General features: G+C 40.8%; 1 protein-coding gene across 1 annotated transcript; it reads left to right on the forward strand.

Moving 5' to 3' along the window:
• Window positions 1-8,905: 8,905 nt before the first annotated feature.
• LOC139442363 (PI-actitoxin-Aeq3b-like) lies at window positions 8,906-11,450 on the forward strand. Its single transcript, XM_071223165.1, has 2 exons — window positions 8,906-9,043; window positions 11,235-11,450. Exons 1-2 carry the CDS (start codon window positions 8,968-8,970, stop codon window positions 11,405-11,407), a joined length of 249 nt encoding a protein of 82 aa, XP_071079266.1. The 5' UTR covers window positions 8,906-8,967; the 3' UTR covers window positions 11,408-11,450.
• The last annotated feature ends 2,148 nt before the right edge of the window (window positions 11,451-13,598 follow it).

Raw genomic sequence — 13,598 nt, forward strand, 5'->3', positions numbered from 1 at the left:
ACTATCTAACCATTTAACCTATCGATGAAATAGGCGCAACCAGCGCATGTTGTCATGACAAAGACAGTATTGATCCGCAGTCATGGTGGGGATTACATGAAGACAGATTATATTAAGTGTTACTATTACGTATTTGTCACACGTACTCAAAGCTACACCGGGGGTGGGGTGGGGAGGGGGTGGGGGGGTGGGGGGGGGGGGATTGTTCCTTACCTGTTGCACATATCTCACAAGGGTCGCTTGTGAAAATCTGCTGGTTTTGTTGGTTCTCAACTTAGGCAACCCATCAAACAGGTTCAAGTATCTTCAGAAACGACCATCCGGGGAGAGGCCAGACACTGTTTTCTATAACCACGTGCAGCATGTACATAACATGTACTCACTTATGCCTGTTCAATTTGAGTGAGTGAGTGAGTGAGTTTTGTTTTACGCCGCTTTTAGCAATATTCCAGCAATATCACGGCGGGGGACACCAGAAATGGGCTTCACACATTGTACCCATGTCGGGAATCGAACCCGGGTCTTCGGCGTGACGCAGTTCAATTTGAATATAAGTCTGGTTGCAATGCAATTACAGCGTTTTATACACGTAGTGCAACCATTGCACATGCACAAATAATATTTGCTGCTTCTTCCGTGAAAGATATGCGGTTCGCCAACATTTACTGTTTGAATTAGTGATCTGAAGGCACGGGCTGGTTTTGCAATTTCGCCATCATAAGACTGTGGGACATGCACGTCAAGATTATATACGTGCTGTATGGGTTATAATCAGAATGACACCCACGGTCCGAATGGTTCAATTTCATGGTTTCATGGCGTTTGTGTGAACAAACATGATCAACAGGTATTCTAACATGGGGAGAAAATCACAAATAAACAAACGGGTTGCCACTCAGATCATATTACCACCGTTTCCACGTCACATCAAGGTTGGTTGACATTTTACGATTTGAGGGATGGCAATGTTCAGCAACAGGTGCGAGACACACGTACCAAATGATATACACACGGATACAGACTGTGACAGAGGAGGTGCCAAACAGCCTACAGATATAACTGTTATCTGGTCCTTGCTAATAAAACGCACGTGTGCATATTTATTAACCCTTACTGCACGCAGATCGATTTTAATAGCGTCATGAAGTTTTTATCTAAATAACGATTTACTCTCATTTGTCGATTTGTCATTGCTTTCTTAAATGAAATCCTGAAATGTTGTTATAAGCATATGCTATGTTGTAGCCATCATTTGAAATCGTACCCGATAAGGATTTTATGAAGATATTGTCAGATGTCATAGTTTTTTTCAAAAACTCTAACTACTAAAATCATAGTAAACAACCAGTCTTGGTAAAAGCAGGTTCCATACGGCACACATTTCTTTGCAGTACCTCATCATTTTCCACATATATCAATCCCATGCAGAAATGACAAATTCAGTTTTGGTATTAATTTTTTATTTACGATTTTACTACTTTTGCGTTTCTTCTTTTGCTGAGTATATAAGAAAAATACATTTTAACATATAATCATTTACCCCCGCGACGAGCCATACTGAGTCGAGACCACCCTCATACCTATGACATGTCACGAGGACAAAGAACAAATGGTATTTGGTGTTGCAGAGGTAACTTGTTTTCTTATAAGTTGTAATCATGTTCTACCTTCAATAGACAACCCGGTTCGAAACATTCATTTTCAGAGGTTTGTCTGAACCATACGGGCCGTGCTAGTGGTAAACGTCTGAGACCTGCATCACTTCGGGCTTTCCCTCCATTAATTAAGTTGACGCGCCGTGATATAACTGGAATACTTTTAGAAGCGGCGTTGAACCCAAATCACTCACTCAAGAGACAAACGTTTGGATCCCTTGAAGAAGTGACACAAACTGTAGAGCCCTACATATTTCTGCTCGGCAGTGTATAACATGGAGGTGTGTGACTGTGCACTGTAAAATAATATATCTCTTTTCAACTCAATTGGGTAATTACCATGGCATTATTAGGATGTTTATGGACGTGGCTCACTAATGAGAAATATCGTCTTGTTGTTTTAGTGACATACAAAACCGTCTGCTCTTTATTCGTTAAAAGTCCACATCTGCCAAGGTTGTCGTCTGCTTTGCTTGTGTTTGTGTGACCTCCTGTTTGACTGTTTCGTAGCACGCAAGGGTTAATGGAACACGCTGGAAACAGTCACACATTGGTGTGCATTATAGCCGAATGTTAGACAGTACATTTATAAATATCTCAATTGAGTAATTACCATGGGCAGATATTAAAGACCAGATGTGCATGGATGTGTCGGACTATAAAGATACATAATGCGGTTTCAGTCAAATGCAAAACCATCTCCTCTTGATTCGTGAAGCATCTACCATGATGAAGGTTATCGTCTGCTTAGCTGTTGTGACATTCCTGGCTGGACAAAGTCAGCAGCAATCTTCTGATGAAGGTAAGTTATACAGAGTTAAGGCTATTCCTGTTGCCTTTATTGCTAGAATGCGCGACATAACAGTTACCTTACGTCATGTTTCAATACTAGTACTGTCCAGGTGCGTGGCATGACACATATGTTCCCTAACATCATGTTTCAACGGTGTGTCACAGCGTGCATCTTTTTGTTAAAATATTACCTTGGTGTCTTGTATTGCATATTCTAAGATGCTTTGTTGAAAGATCATAGCGGCCGAAAGTACTTTAAGTTGCGATTAAAGTACACCTTTGAGTTACTTCATAATGGGCTGACGTCACGACGCTGTTCAAATTACCTCCCGTGTAAATCTAACGTATCCTTGGTAACGGTGTTCCATCATTTTTGTCAATCAATCCACATCAGTAACCGATCGGTGGATTAGTTTCTTTAAAGATGTGAATTTTTTTTTTAAATTATTGCCCGAGAAGAAATATAGCAAAATGACAACAAGCCTCTCCCAGGCTTTATATATATACATACAACGGTGTCCGTGTCCACGCCATCGGATCGTGTAGTGCAACCAACTCCATATCAAGGCTTGCTGTCTGCAGTCTACTAACATTAGCGGTGGAAACAAAGTTGAAACTTTTATATACATAAAACACCTCAACTCACAATAACCAGCGACACAGAACTTCGGCTTTGTTTTGTGTTAGTCGGCTCGACGGTTAAGATAAACTTTTTTGTGTACATTGTGTTACGTTTTCGCATGTGTGGATGTGTCATATACCAAATAACGACTACTTTATATGGTTTCCTTCTGGTAATATTACACTTGTTGTGTTACTTGAATTACCCTTGGGTGTGTACTACGTCACGGCATGTGTGTTCATCCGTCGGACATGTAGAAGGACCAGTAAAGAACAGTCGCTCAACACTTAAACATGTTGTATGTTCTTTTTGGACCCACAAGTCGTATGCCATTGATATCAGCATGTAACATGTTTCTCTTCTGGTCTTGACTGGTATGGGGGCGTTCGGGTAGCCTAGTGGTTAAAGCGTTCGCTCGTCATGCCGAAAACCCGGGTTCTCTTCCCGACATGGGTACAATGTGTGAAGCCCAATTCTGGTGTCCCCCGCCGTGATATTGCTGGAATATTGCTAAAAGCGGCGTAAAATCATATGCATTCACTTGACAGGTATGGTGATATGCCACATTATACTGTTCATGTACTGCTAATATGTGTGCTAGTTCGTCGTGTTGAGGTCAGGTGTCCGCGTTTCCAGTATAACGAATTTAAACAGATCTTGAAAGACATTACTTTCTAATTAATTCAGCCTGCAAGCTGAAGCGAGAAACCGGATTATGCAAGGCGTATTTCCTCCGGTACTACTTCAAATACAACCCTTGAATGACATCTATTCCTTCTTCATTTAGTCATTGCAAGAGAATCGCCAGTCTTGATTATCCACCGAAACAGATTTCCTTTTGCCGTAAAGGGCAAAATAGCTGTGAAGATCATATAAATGGACCACTGAAAATCAGTCAAGCATGTTTTGGTGTGTGACATACCAAATGGCTACCTTATATAATGTGGTGTTTGGAATGGAAGATGGCTACACTACATAATTATGTCTCTTATGACCTTGCCAGGTAATGCGATATGCCCGATTAGCAACCCATACTTGCCGTAAAAGGTGACTATGCTTGTCGTAAAAGGCGACTAACGGGATCGGGTGGTCAGACTCGCTGACTTGGTTGATGCATGTCATCGATCCCAATTGCGTGGGTCGAAGCTCATGATATTAATCACTGGATTGTCTGGTCCAGACTCGATTATTTACAGACGGCCGACATATAGCTAGAATTTTGCTCAGTGCGACGTTAAACAAAAAACCAACCAACCAACCAACTGTTCATGTACTGTTGATATGTGTGATAGGTTGTGTTGTGGTGACCAGGTGGCCGTGATAATGAACCTGAACATATCCATTGAAACACAGATCCATTGAAATATTGAAACACGTCTATTTCCAGTTCCTTCAGTCTGCAACCTGGAGTCAGAAACCGGATTATGCAAGGCGTATTTCCCTCGGTTCTACTTCAACCACGTCAGCCAAAAGTGTGAGACGTTTATCTACGGCGGCTGTGGTGGCAACGCCAACAACTTCAAGAGCATCGCAGACTGTGCGAAAACATGTACCTGATCTGTTACGTTAATAAAATCGTGACACCGATGGGGCTTCCTGTCATGATTATCATGTCCTTGGTCAGATGGGCACAAAACACGTGTGCCTGTCCAAACGCAATATTTGTGTCAAACGAATATATCGACGCCAATAACTTCGACGCCACGTGTCATAACAGCACAGTATTCCAATACATAAAAATACTTATGCTAAAAGCACGGGAGCACATACCAGAAGTAACAATAGGAAATTGCATCGGACATCGTTTTGGTCACTGTCCTCCGCAAGTTTGGAAATGTCCTTCACATGTCTACCACAAAACGTAAACGTAAAAGTTTCAAAATTTAGAAATCTTGGAAAAATGAAGAACCATCAGTGAAAATATAATATAAATACATGTTGTCGCCATGGGTTCCGGGTTAGAATTGGTACCAAGCAACCTTATCTATGTTTTTCTTACGAGGTAATGTATGATGAAGCTCGGTGATTTGGGTGAGAGTGTGTCAACGAGTCTTGATTATTTACAGGAATACACCGCCATATACCTATAATAAGTATGAGTATGGCGTTAAACAAAATATCCAGCAAAATTTTGTAAACAAAAATAATTATTTTGGTCACTCAGAGTCAGAGGTTTCAAATCACAATAACAACCCCTGAGTGAAACAGCAACACCGCGAAAACCAGTAGTTATAGAAATGTTATTTTCTTCAGTCATTGCCGATGGACATTTTGTAACTGCCCTACATTTCACAATACAGTTTAGCCCGGTGACCTATCTGTACATTTAAAACACAGTATGTGTATCCCCTAAAAACATATACAACATTTTGTTATTTAAGTCTTCAAAGTCCATTTCTGGTTGATTAGATAGCAAACATATAATCCCAATACACTAAAGAGCAACTACCATTTGATGCATTCGTTACAAAGCCAATTGAATATTTTCAGGTTGGACAAACATACTAATTCCGTATCTAGAACATTATCAGATTCATTATTCTAAATATCAGTTTAATTTATATTTCTGTCTGATGCAAAACAAAATTTCAAACTGTGGGCTTCTTTGAAAAAAATTATCATTATTATTTTGAACAGGGCGACATATACATAGAGAAGAACAGCAGTATTCAGATGTGCTTTGTGGTTGATCATACTATTTGCTTGACATGGCGTTACGAGTCACCATTATTATCAATTTGTTGTTAATATTCCAAGGTCAATATTTCTGTAAAATTGTAATTTGGGGATACAATCATTGGACTTCAAAGTAAATCCTATAAATGCTAGTACAGGGGATACAGTGTCGCCAAAGTTTCTGAACACAGAGAAAGTCTTGTGGTAAGTACACTCTTGGCATTTTACAACACAGAGAAAGTCTTGTGGTAAGTACACTCTTGGCATTTTACAACTACAACTACGGGACTTCCGTTTTAGCGCACCTGAGGTAGACGTTTGAAATTTCCGCTTCGACAATCCTTCGAAAATCTCAAATAAATGGACTCATCTACACGCGGAGAAGCCAGATCAAGTAGAAAGAGTGTGTGAGTGAGGTTTAACGCCGCTTTTCACAATATTCCAGTCATTCCTGACAAACCTAGAAACATAATTGGGGTGAACCGGGATTCGAACCCACAATCATAGGTTTCTGGCGTGCCCAAGGGATGCAACTCTACACAGCGAATCGCGGCGCCTTAGACGACTGGGCCACCCGTGCCCCCCTGGTAGAAAGAGAAACAGTTTGGATAATTACATTGTAACAAAAGACATGAACAAAAGGTATCCATTAAAACTACGCAGTGTTAGACGGAGATTGTTATGATTGTTTACTATGCCTCAACGAAGAAAAACAAATTCTTGTTTGGAAGGAAGAACTAGAAGGCAACCCGAGCCGAAATCCCGACTCATGAACATTAAGAAACAGATCAGCAAGAAGCAGAATAATTGGTTCCCATGTGGATGCCTACTTTTTCCCTAAATGTCCAAATTTCACATAGATGTTTTTAATGAGGAAGTACAACAATTCACGTTTTCTCAGTAAAATTCAGAAAACATGTGCTTTCATTTTTGACAAATTGTCCTAAACAGCTTAGCATGGAGATTTAAATATGGTCACCGCGTTTAGTATCAAATGCCCAACGACTGAATGAGTGAAGTTTACCTTTAGCTTGTGTGGGATTGTGCTGTACAGAGTTGAAAAAAGATATTTTTTGACAGAACATGAAAGAGAGAGAGAAAGATGTCGTTTAAAGTATGGAAACTTATACCTGTACAATGGGCATGTGGTCGACAAGATTTGATATTCGACTGGCTACCCACACCATATTTCTGACACCTGCATTTTCTCCAATGATTTGAAACCAATATGTCAAACAGATTTCAAGAACAGTCAGCTCAAGTCATTCCTGAAATTCAAGAATTCTCTGGTATCTTTGAAGACTGTTATGTGTGATAGTTTCGAATGACCAGATTAAACGAGTTACTTGCCTCTGCTCGGTTCATTATTGCAACTATTTCGCTAAACCAAACATGGTATACACTTGAATGGATAGCGTATAATATAAGTCACTGTGAAATATGTCAGCGGTTATGGCAGAGGGGGTCAAGTGAGCAATTCCAATAAGGCAGGGAGGGACAACTTAGGAATGGCCAGGAGTCCGAACTTGACCGACACAGAAGGAAGCGAGCTACAAAAACATGTTTTATGTCACTGGAAAGCTCTCGAAGAGACGAATCCAAATAATGTGTGTCCCAGTGTGTTCACATGTTCATAAGCTCAAAAATTGGCTCAGAAAATGCATTACTGCAGAATTTTCTGGCAGATTTTTTTTTTCTGCAGAAATTTCTGGCAGAATTTTTTTTTTTCTACAGAAATTTCTGGCAGAATTTTTTTCTGCAGTAATATTTAGCCAAATTATTTTATTTCAGGAGAAATAAGGTTCAATCAGTGGATAGTTTAACCTGGAGTTGCTTCAAATGACCTTTTTCCTCAAAACAAACATTTTTAGTTCACATGATTACAAGCAAAAAAATCATGGGGAATCGAAAATCAGAGGTTGAGGCAGTTCCATTCACTCAGTCATCAACAGATTTCCGAAATGCATCAACGATTATTGAGACAGATCGTATTGTAACGTCGGCCATGGTCTCCATATTCAAGATGCCGTATAAACGGAGTTCGCTATGAGAGAAGGTGTATATCCTAGTGGGTGTTTATTGCTGCCCTTAGGTACGCTAGAAACGTATGATCGAGGGCTCGAATCCCTGTCCGCGCAGATTATGTTTCTTGGTTTGTCAGCACCATACATGTGCTTGTGGGTTTTACCCTGCATCACTTCTGGTCTTTCCACCCACTTCAATCTGAAACGTAGTGATAGGACTGGGATACAGTTCAAAACGGCGTTAAACCCAACTCATTCACTCCCGCTTTAACCCAACTCACTCCCGCTCTCACTGTTTATGCTGCAGCAACAATACTGAATGTAATCGAACAATATTTAGGTATTTCATTCGTGTGATAGTCAAAAGGGTGCCGGTGTAAGAAGCGCCTTTCCCATCTTCCCGAGGCAAGTGAGTTAATTGACTTTACAAGTCAAGTTTCCACCTTTGTCGAACTAGGATGGAATTCCTGGGCTCGATCGTAGCGCCACCAGTGGCTATTACATGTTATGTTCCTTCTATGCTTCGCCTATGGACCAATCAGATTCCACCTCTCGTATCACTTGCATTTGCTTCAAACAAAATGGCAGCGCCCAGTCACGACGATCTGATCGATAATGAAGATGTGAATTGTAATAAAACGGGTCTTACATCGCCAAGTGCATCAAGTCACGCGAGCACCTTCATTTAAGATTAAGCACCGTCAACATGAAAAGATTTGAAAAATATGTGTTGACGAGTTGGCGGTGCACATGCTTTGCAAATCCTGCAATCGACCAAAATCTGCATCACAGTTTACGAACAGGATTTCGATTTGATTGGACGAATCATAGCCTCGTTTGTCCAGCCAAAATGTAACTCCATAATACCAGCCTAGTTCGGCAAGGGTGAAAACTGGACTTCAGTTAACTCATTTGCTCCTTTCCTTACTTAAATGGCACATCTATCGAATTATGTTTGTTTGCTATTGGTCAATTACTTGTGAAACGAACAGTGCAACAATAATGTGTTAAAAAAACCTGGCTATCAGGCAATTACAAGAAACTTTGTGAACTGTGGGATAAGGAGAAAGCATATGTTCGACGTGATAGGGCGGCCATATTAGAACAAAGATTATACAGGCCTTTTTCAGGTGTCTCTTCCCACGATAAGCTAACTTGTCATAACACCACCAAGAAACGGTTCAACACACCTGCGGCCATGTTGAAGTGTCTTCTCTGCTTGTTGTTTGTGGGTCTCCTGATTGCGCCAAGCTGGCAACAGTCCATGGATCAAAGTAAGACACCCTAGACATCAAACAGTATCCCGAGTATACAGCGAGGCTTCATGTCGGGCTGTTTTTATTTCTCATGCATATGTGACAAAGATAAGTGTTATATTTACAAGGTTTGTTAAACTGCCCTACAATCATCTCCTACGACTGCCTAATCTTCGGGGATTTGTGATTAAATGACATAAGAAGTAAATAATTACCGACAACGGTTTACCGAGATTTTGTGCTCAAAGGATAGAGAGATTACTGCACGAGTTGTGATATAAATGGTAGAGCTATAATTGTTCCTTAAACACACTAGCTTGGGCACCTTTTAGTATCGAATCGAGGCCTATCGTCATATTGCAGTGGCGCTTTAATACATAACACAACGGTCTTGATTGACGACGGGGGCACGGGTGGCCCAGTCGTCTAAGGCGCCGCGATTCGCTGTGCAGAGTTGCGTCCCCTGGACACGCCAGAAACCTACGATTGAGGGTTCGAATCCCGGTTCACCCCGATTATGTTTCTATGTTTGTCAGCACCATACCCATGCTCGTGGGTTTCACCGAAGTGGTAAACGTCTGAGACCTGCATCACTTTGGGCTTTCCTCCCACATTAAGCTGACACGCCGTGATATAACTGGAATAATGTTAAAAGCGGCGTTAAACCCAACTCACTCACTTGATTGACGACAACCGGCTGACAGCTTACAACTCAAACCTTGTGTGACCCTCCACTAAAACGTCTCAGTGGATTATCAAGGCGATAAAGATATTGAAAACAAGAAAAGATCTAGAAACATTCACAACACACTCTCAAACCAGTTGCGACACAGACGCAGGTGACTTCGACCGAAAAGAAACGCATTTATGAATTACAACTAGGAAAGTAGTCCGTCATATTCTGACATAGTTCATCACCATGGTGTAGCCAGTCACGGACCTAGAATTCGATCTCACACCAATGGTTGATATCAGTTAACCCAAGTGTGTTCTCGACCACAGGTGAGTAAGAAAAGTCGATCAGGTCCGAAGAAACGTAAACTACACATGTACGAGTGCGATTCTATAATTTTATCTGCGCAGATGTGAGTTTTTCATCACTATAATTAACACACGGGCAAACTGAATCTCGCAATCATAAAATGAGTTAGATTTTACGCTGCTATAATTAGTGATGCTTGCGCTGTCTCACTGGAGCTTACCTTAATTTTCAAGATATTTGTGAGTGAGTGAGTCTGGTTTTAACAGTATTCCAGTCATATCGCGGCGTGTCAGCTTAATGTGGATGGGAAGCCCGAAGTGATGCAGGTCTCAGACGTTTACCCCTTCGGTGAAACCCACGAGCACGGGTATGGTGCTTACAAACCCAGAAACATAATCGGGGCGAACCGGGATTCGAACCCACAATCACAGGTTTCTGGCGTGCCTAAGGGACGCAACTCTGCACAGCGAATCGCGGCGCCTTAGACGACTGGGCCACCCGTGCCCCCAAGATATTTGTGTGATAGATGACATTCTTAATGCAGGATAATGAAATTTGTGAATAGCTATGGTCAGCAGGAAAATCAATACTAAATAATCAAATTAAAAAACTTTACATAGTATCCTGTACATGCACAAACATATTGAAACTGTAACGACTGTAGGATGTTTTTTTAGGAAATCTATTCTTCCGTTGCTGATGCCATATGCACACGATGCGTCAGTTTCATGCGTTCAGTTGTTTCCGATATGTACGGTAATGAGTTCTAGTGTGGAAAATACTAAACAAAATACATCACATACAATTTCCCACTGACATGTGCAGGAATGGTTAAGAAAAAGAGACGTTTTCAATAAGGCTAGCATTGCTCGGATCATCCACATGATAATTGATTATTCCAATAGCCAACAAGGATACAACCCACCATTCAATGAGCTACTCTCACTCACGCGCCTACCCCTGGGGACTCGGATAATACCGATACCTAGCAGACTATGCTTGTTGTCATGGGCGACTAAACGCATCAAGTGGTCTGACTTGGTTGACGTTATGTCATCGTATACCAGTATTGTGTGGATCGATGCTCGTGGTGTCAATTACTGGATTGCCTGTCCACATTTGATTATTTACAGACCGCCGTCATATAGCTGGAATATTGCTGAGTGCGGCGTTAATCAACAAACAAATACTCACGCACCTGTTTCAGTGAACACAATCTTGTTGCAGCCTGTCACATGAAGCCGGAGACGGGGATGTGCAAGGGGCTGTTCCGCCGCTTCCACTACAACGCCGACACCAATCTGTGCGAGATGTTCATCTACGGCGGATGTGGCGGCAATGGCAACAATTTCCTCAATATCGCCGAATGTGAGAAAACCTGTCATACCATAAAAGTATGAAATGCGTTGAATGAAACCCGCTTATAACAAGAATAGTACAATCTGCCAAACAAATGTTTTGTTTTCTCTACTTCATTGAAAAGATATCAAACTTTTCTTAGAATATCAAAACTTTATTACGCCATTACCAGAATATCCAGAGGGATTGGTGGGGTCTAACATCTACTACTAGATCTAGGGCAACTGGCAGCAATTCTTATCCATGGTGGCTGCTTGTACTAGTCCGGACTGATGCCGATTTATAGTGCTAGCTCACCGAGATACCATGCCGCAGTTTAACATGAATACCCCACTCAGACACAGTATACTGACTCCGAGCCGACCAGACCTTGTTTTAGCCCCTTATTGCCGAGCGCCAGACAAGGTAACAACAAGTACAACCTTTTAACGTCTTTTTGTATGACGCGGCCGGGGATTGAACCCTGGACCTTCCGCTCTACCACAAGACCACGGAGGCGGTCACCTGCTTTGAGAACAATGGGATGACTACACAGGAGGCTTATGAGTAACAATACAATATTATATTATATATAATATATTACTGGCTATTGAACTTAATCTGTTGGGTCAAGCCTTGGATTGACCCTAGGTCAAGCCATGGGTCAAGTCATGGTCAAATCATGGATCAAGCCTTGGGTAAAGTCATTAGTCAAGCCTTGGGTCAAATCTTGGGTCAAGCCATGGGTCAAGCCTTTGGTCAAGTCATGAGTCAAGCCTTGGGTCAAATCTTGGGTCAAGCCTTGGGTCAACACAAGTAGCTGATCAGCATAAAAGAACAACAGAAGTTGGGTTTATTCACGGTTTATCATACATGTATCATCATTTCAAATGAAAATAAATTAAAATTAGCACACACTGTACAAGTGACAACTGATGTACATAATTACACACACTGGATCTCTCTAGCCTTCTGTATTGCTCACAGACTGCATGGATAGGATAGGATTCGTTATTTGACACAATTAGCACCACTGCAACATGATTGACCACAAAATATTTGCAACATCGAGTGGATCGCTCAGAACAGTGACATAAAACATGATTAAAGTTTCACATGATACAACAAAAGGATTATTTGAATATAAAGAAGCTTGCCCAAAATCAAATTTCAAATGATGACTTCCAATCAGAGCCAATCAAACATCAACAGGTGACAGTAAGGACATACATATATTTATTACATGTATTTTTCTTCAATCACTTTAACACCACTACTTTAAGTGTCTATTTGAAAGCAGATATAGATCCAGAATGTTCTAAGGTAATGGTGTGTGGTGTGGAGACGTTTGAGTTCTCTCCAGTGATAGGTTTAAACTTTGAGGTATTGACTTCAATGGTGGGATGACGTAGGGTGGACATCCACCACTATGACAGCATGATGACAGCACATTATCTTATAACTCGCAACTCTCAAATCATGAACAAACCTATACCCACTCAACCATGGTTCTAACCAAGATCATTCATGAAGATGATCAAAAAACATCATGAAATACATACAATCTGTGTAAATCATTAAAATCAACCTTCATATATTATTAGTTCCAGATACTAAAAATAAAATTATATGTATCTCCCAGTATTTTGTCTTTATAATTTGGCACATGGCACCACTCTAATTTTTCATTGACTATTTTTATGAAGTATGTTTACTTTATTGGTAAACATAATAACCATCCTCAATGCATGATGTTCATGCAAAACATGCCATCTCAATATTGCGTGCACATATAACTCATGAAACAATAAACTGTAATGAAAGTGGCACACTCATTTCTATGGACAGGTTTTCTTTCCACTGTGACATACATATTTTTCTGATGAGTCTATTTGAAGCATATTACCCCTGCAAGAAATGCTATTTTGTCTAGTTTCCCATCTCTTCACACTGGGCTGGGAAATGTCATTTCCACAAATGGGCACCTGTGTGTAATAAATGCATCTCATTGCTAAGAAGCAGATTCAACATTGGCTAGTTCCTGCTTCTTGGATGCTGACAGCTTCATGTCATTTAGAGAAAGTCTAAAAATTCTACTCTGATGAATATATAACAGCTGATAGCCTCACAGGTACTGTCCTTCCATCTAGCACCTTGTATCAGAAATGAATGTTACAATGTTTTCCAATTTCAAACAAACCTCACATTAGACAGTTGAGATAGAAAATTGCATATCTGTTTTTCCACCTTTAA

The sequence above is a fragment of the Haliotis cracherodii genome, unplaced genomic scaffold, assembly GCF_022045235.1.
Source record: "Haliotis cracherodii isolate W230 unplaced genomic scaffold, xgHalCrac1.p SCAF_5, whole genome shotgun sequence".
Classification (NCBI taxonomy): domain Eukaryota; kingdom Metazoa; phylum Mollusca; class Gastropoda; order Lepetellida; family Haliotidae; genus Haliotis; species Haliotis cracherodii.

Bases quoted from the DNA above. Each gene is read 5' to 3' on its own strand.
- LOC139442363 (XM_071223165.1), top strand. From the start codon at position 8,968: ATGTTGAAGTGTCTTCTCTGCTTGTTGTTTGTGGGTCTCCTGATTGCG. The intron at 9,044-11,234 runs GTAAGACACCCT...ATCTTGTTGCAG, and splicing joins GCAACAGTCCATGGATCAAA to CCTGTCACATGAAGCCGGAG.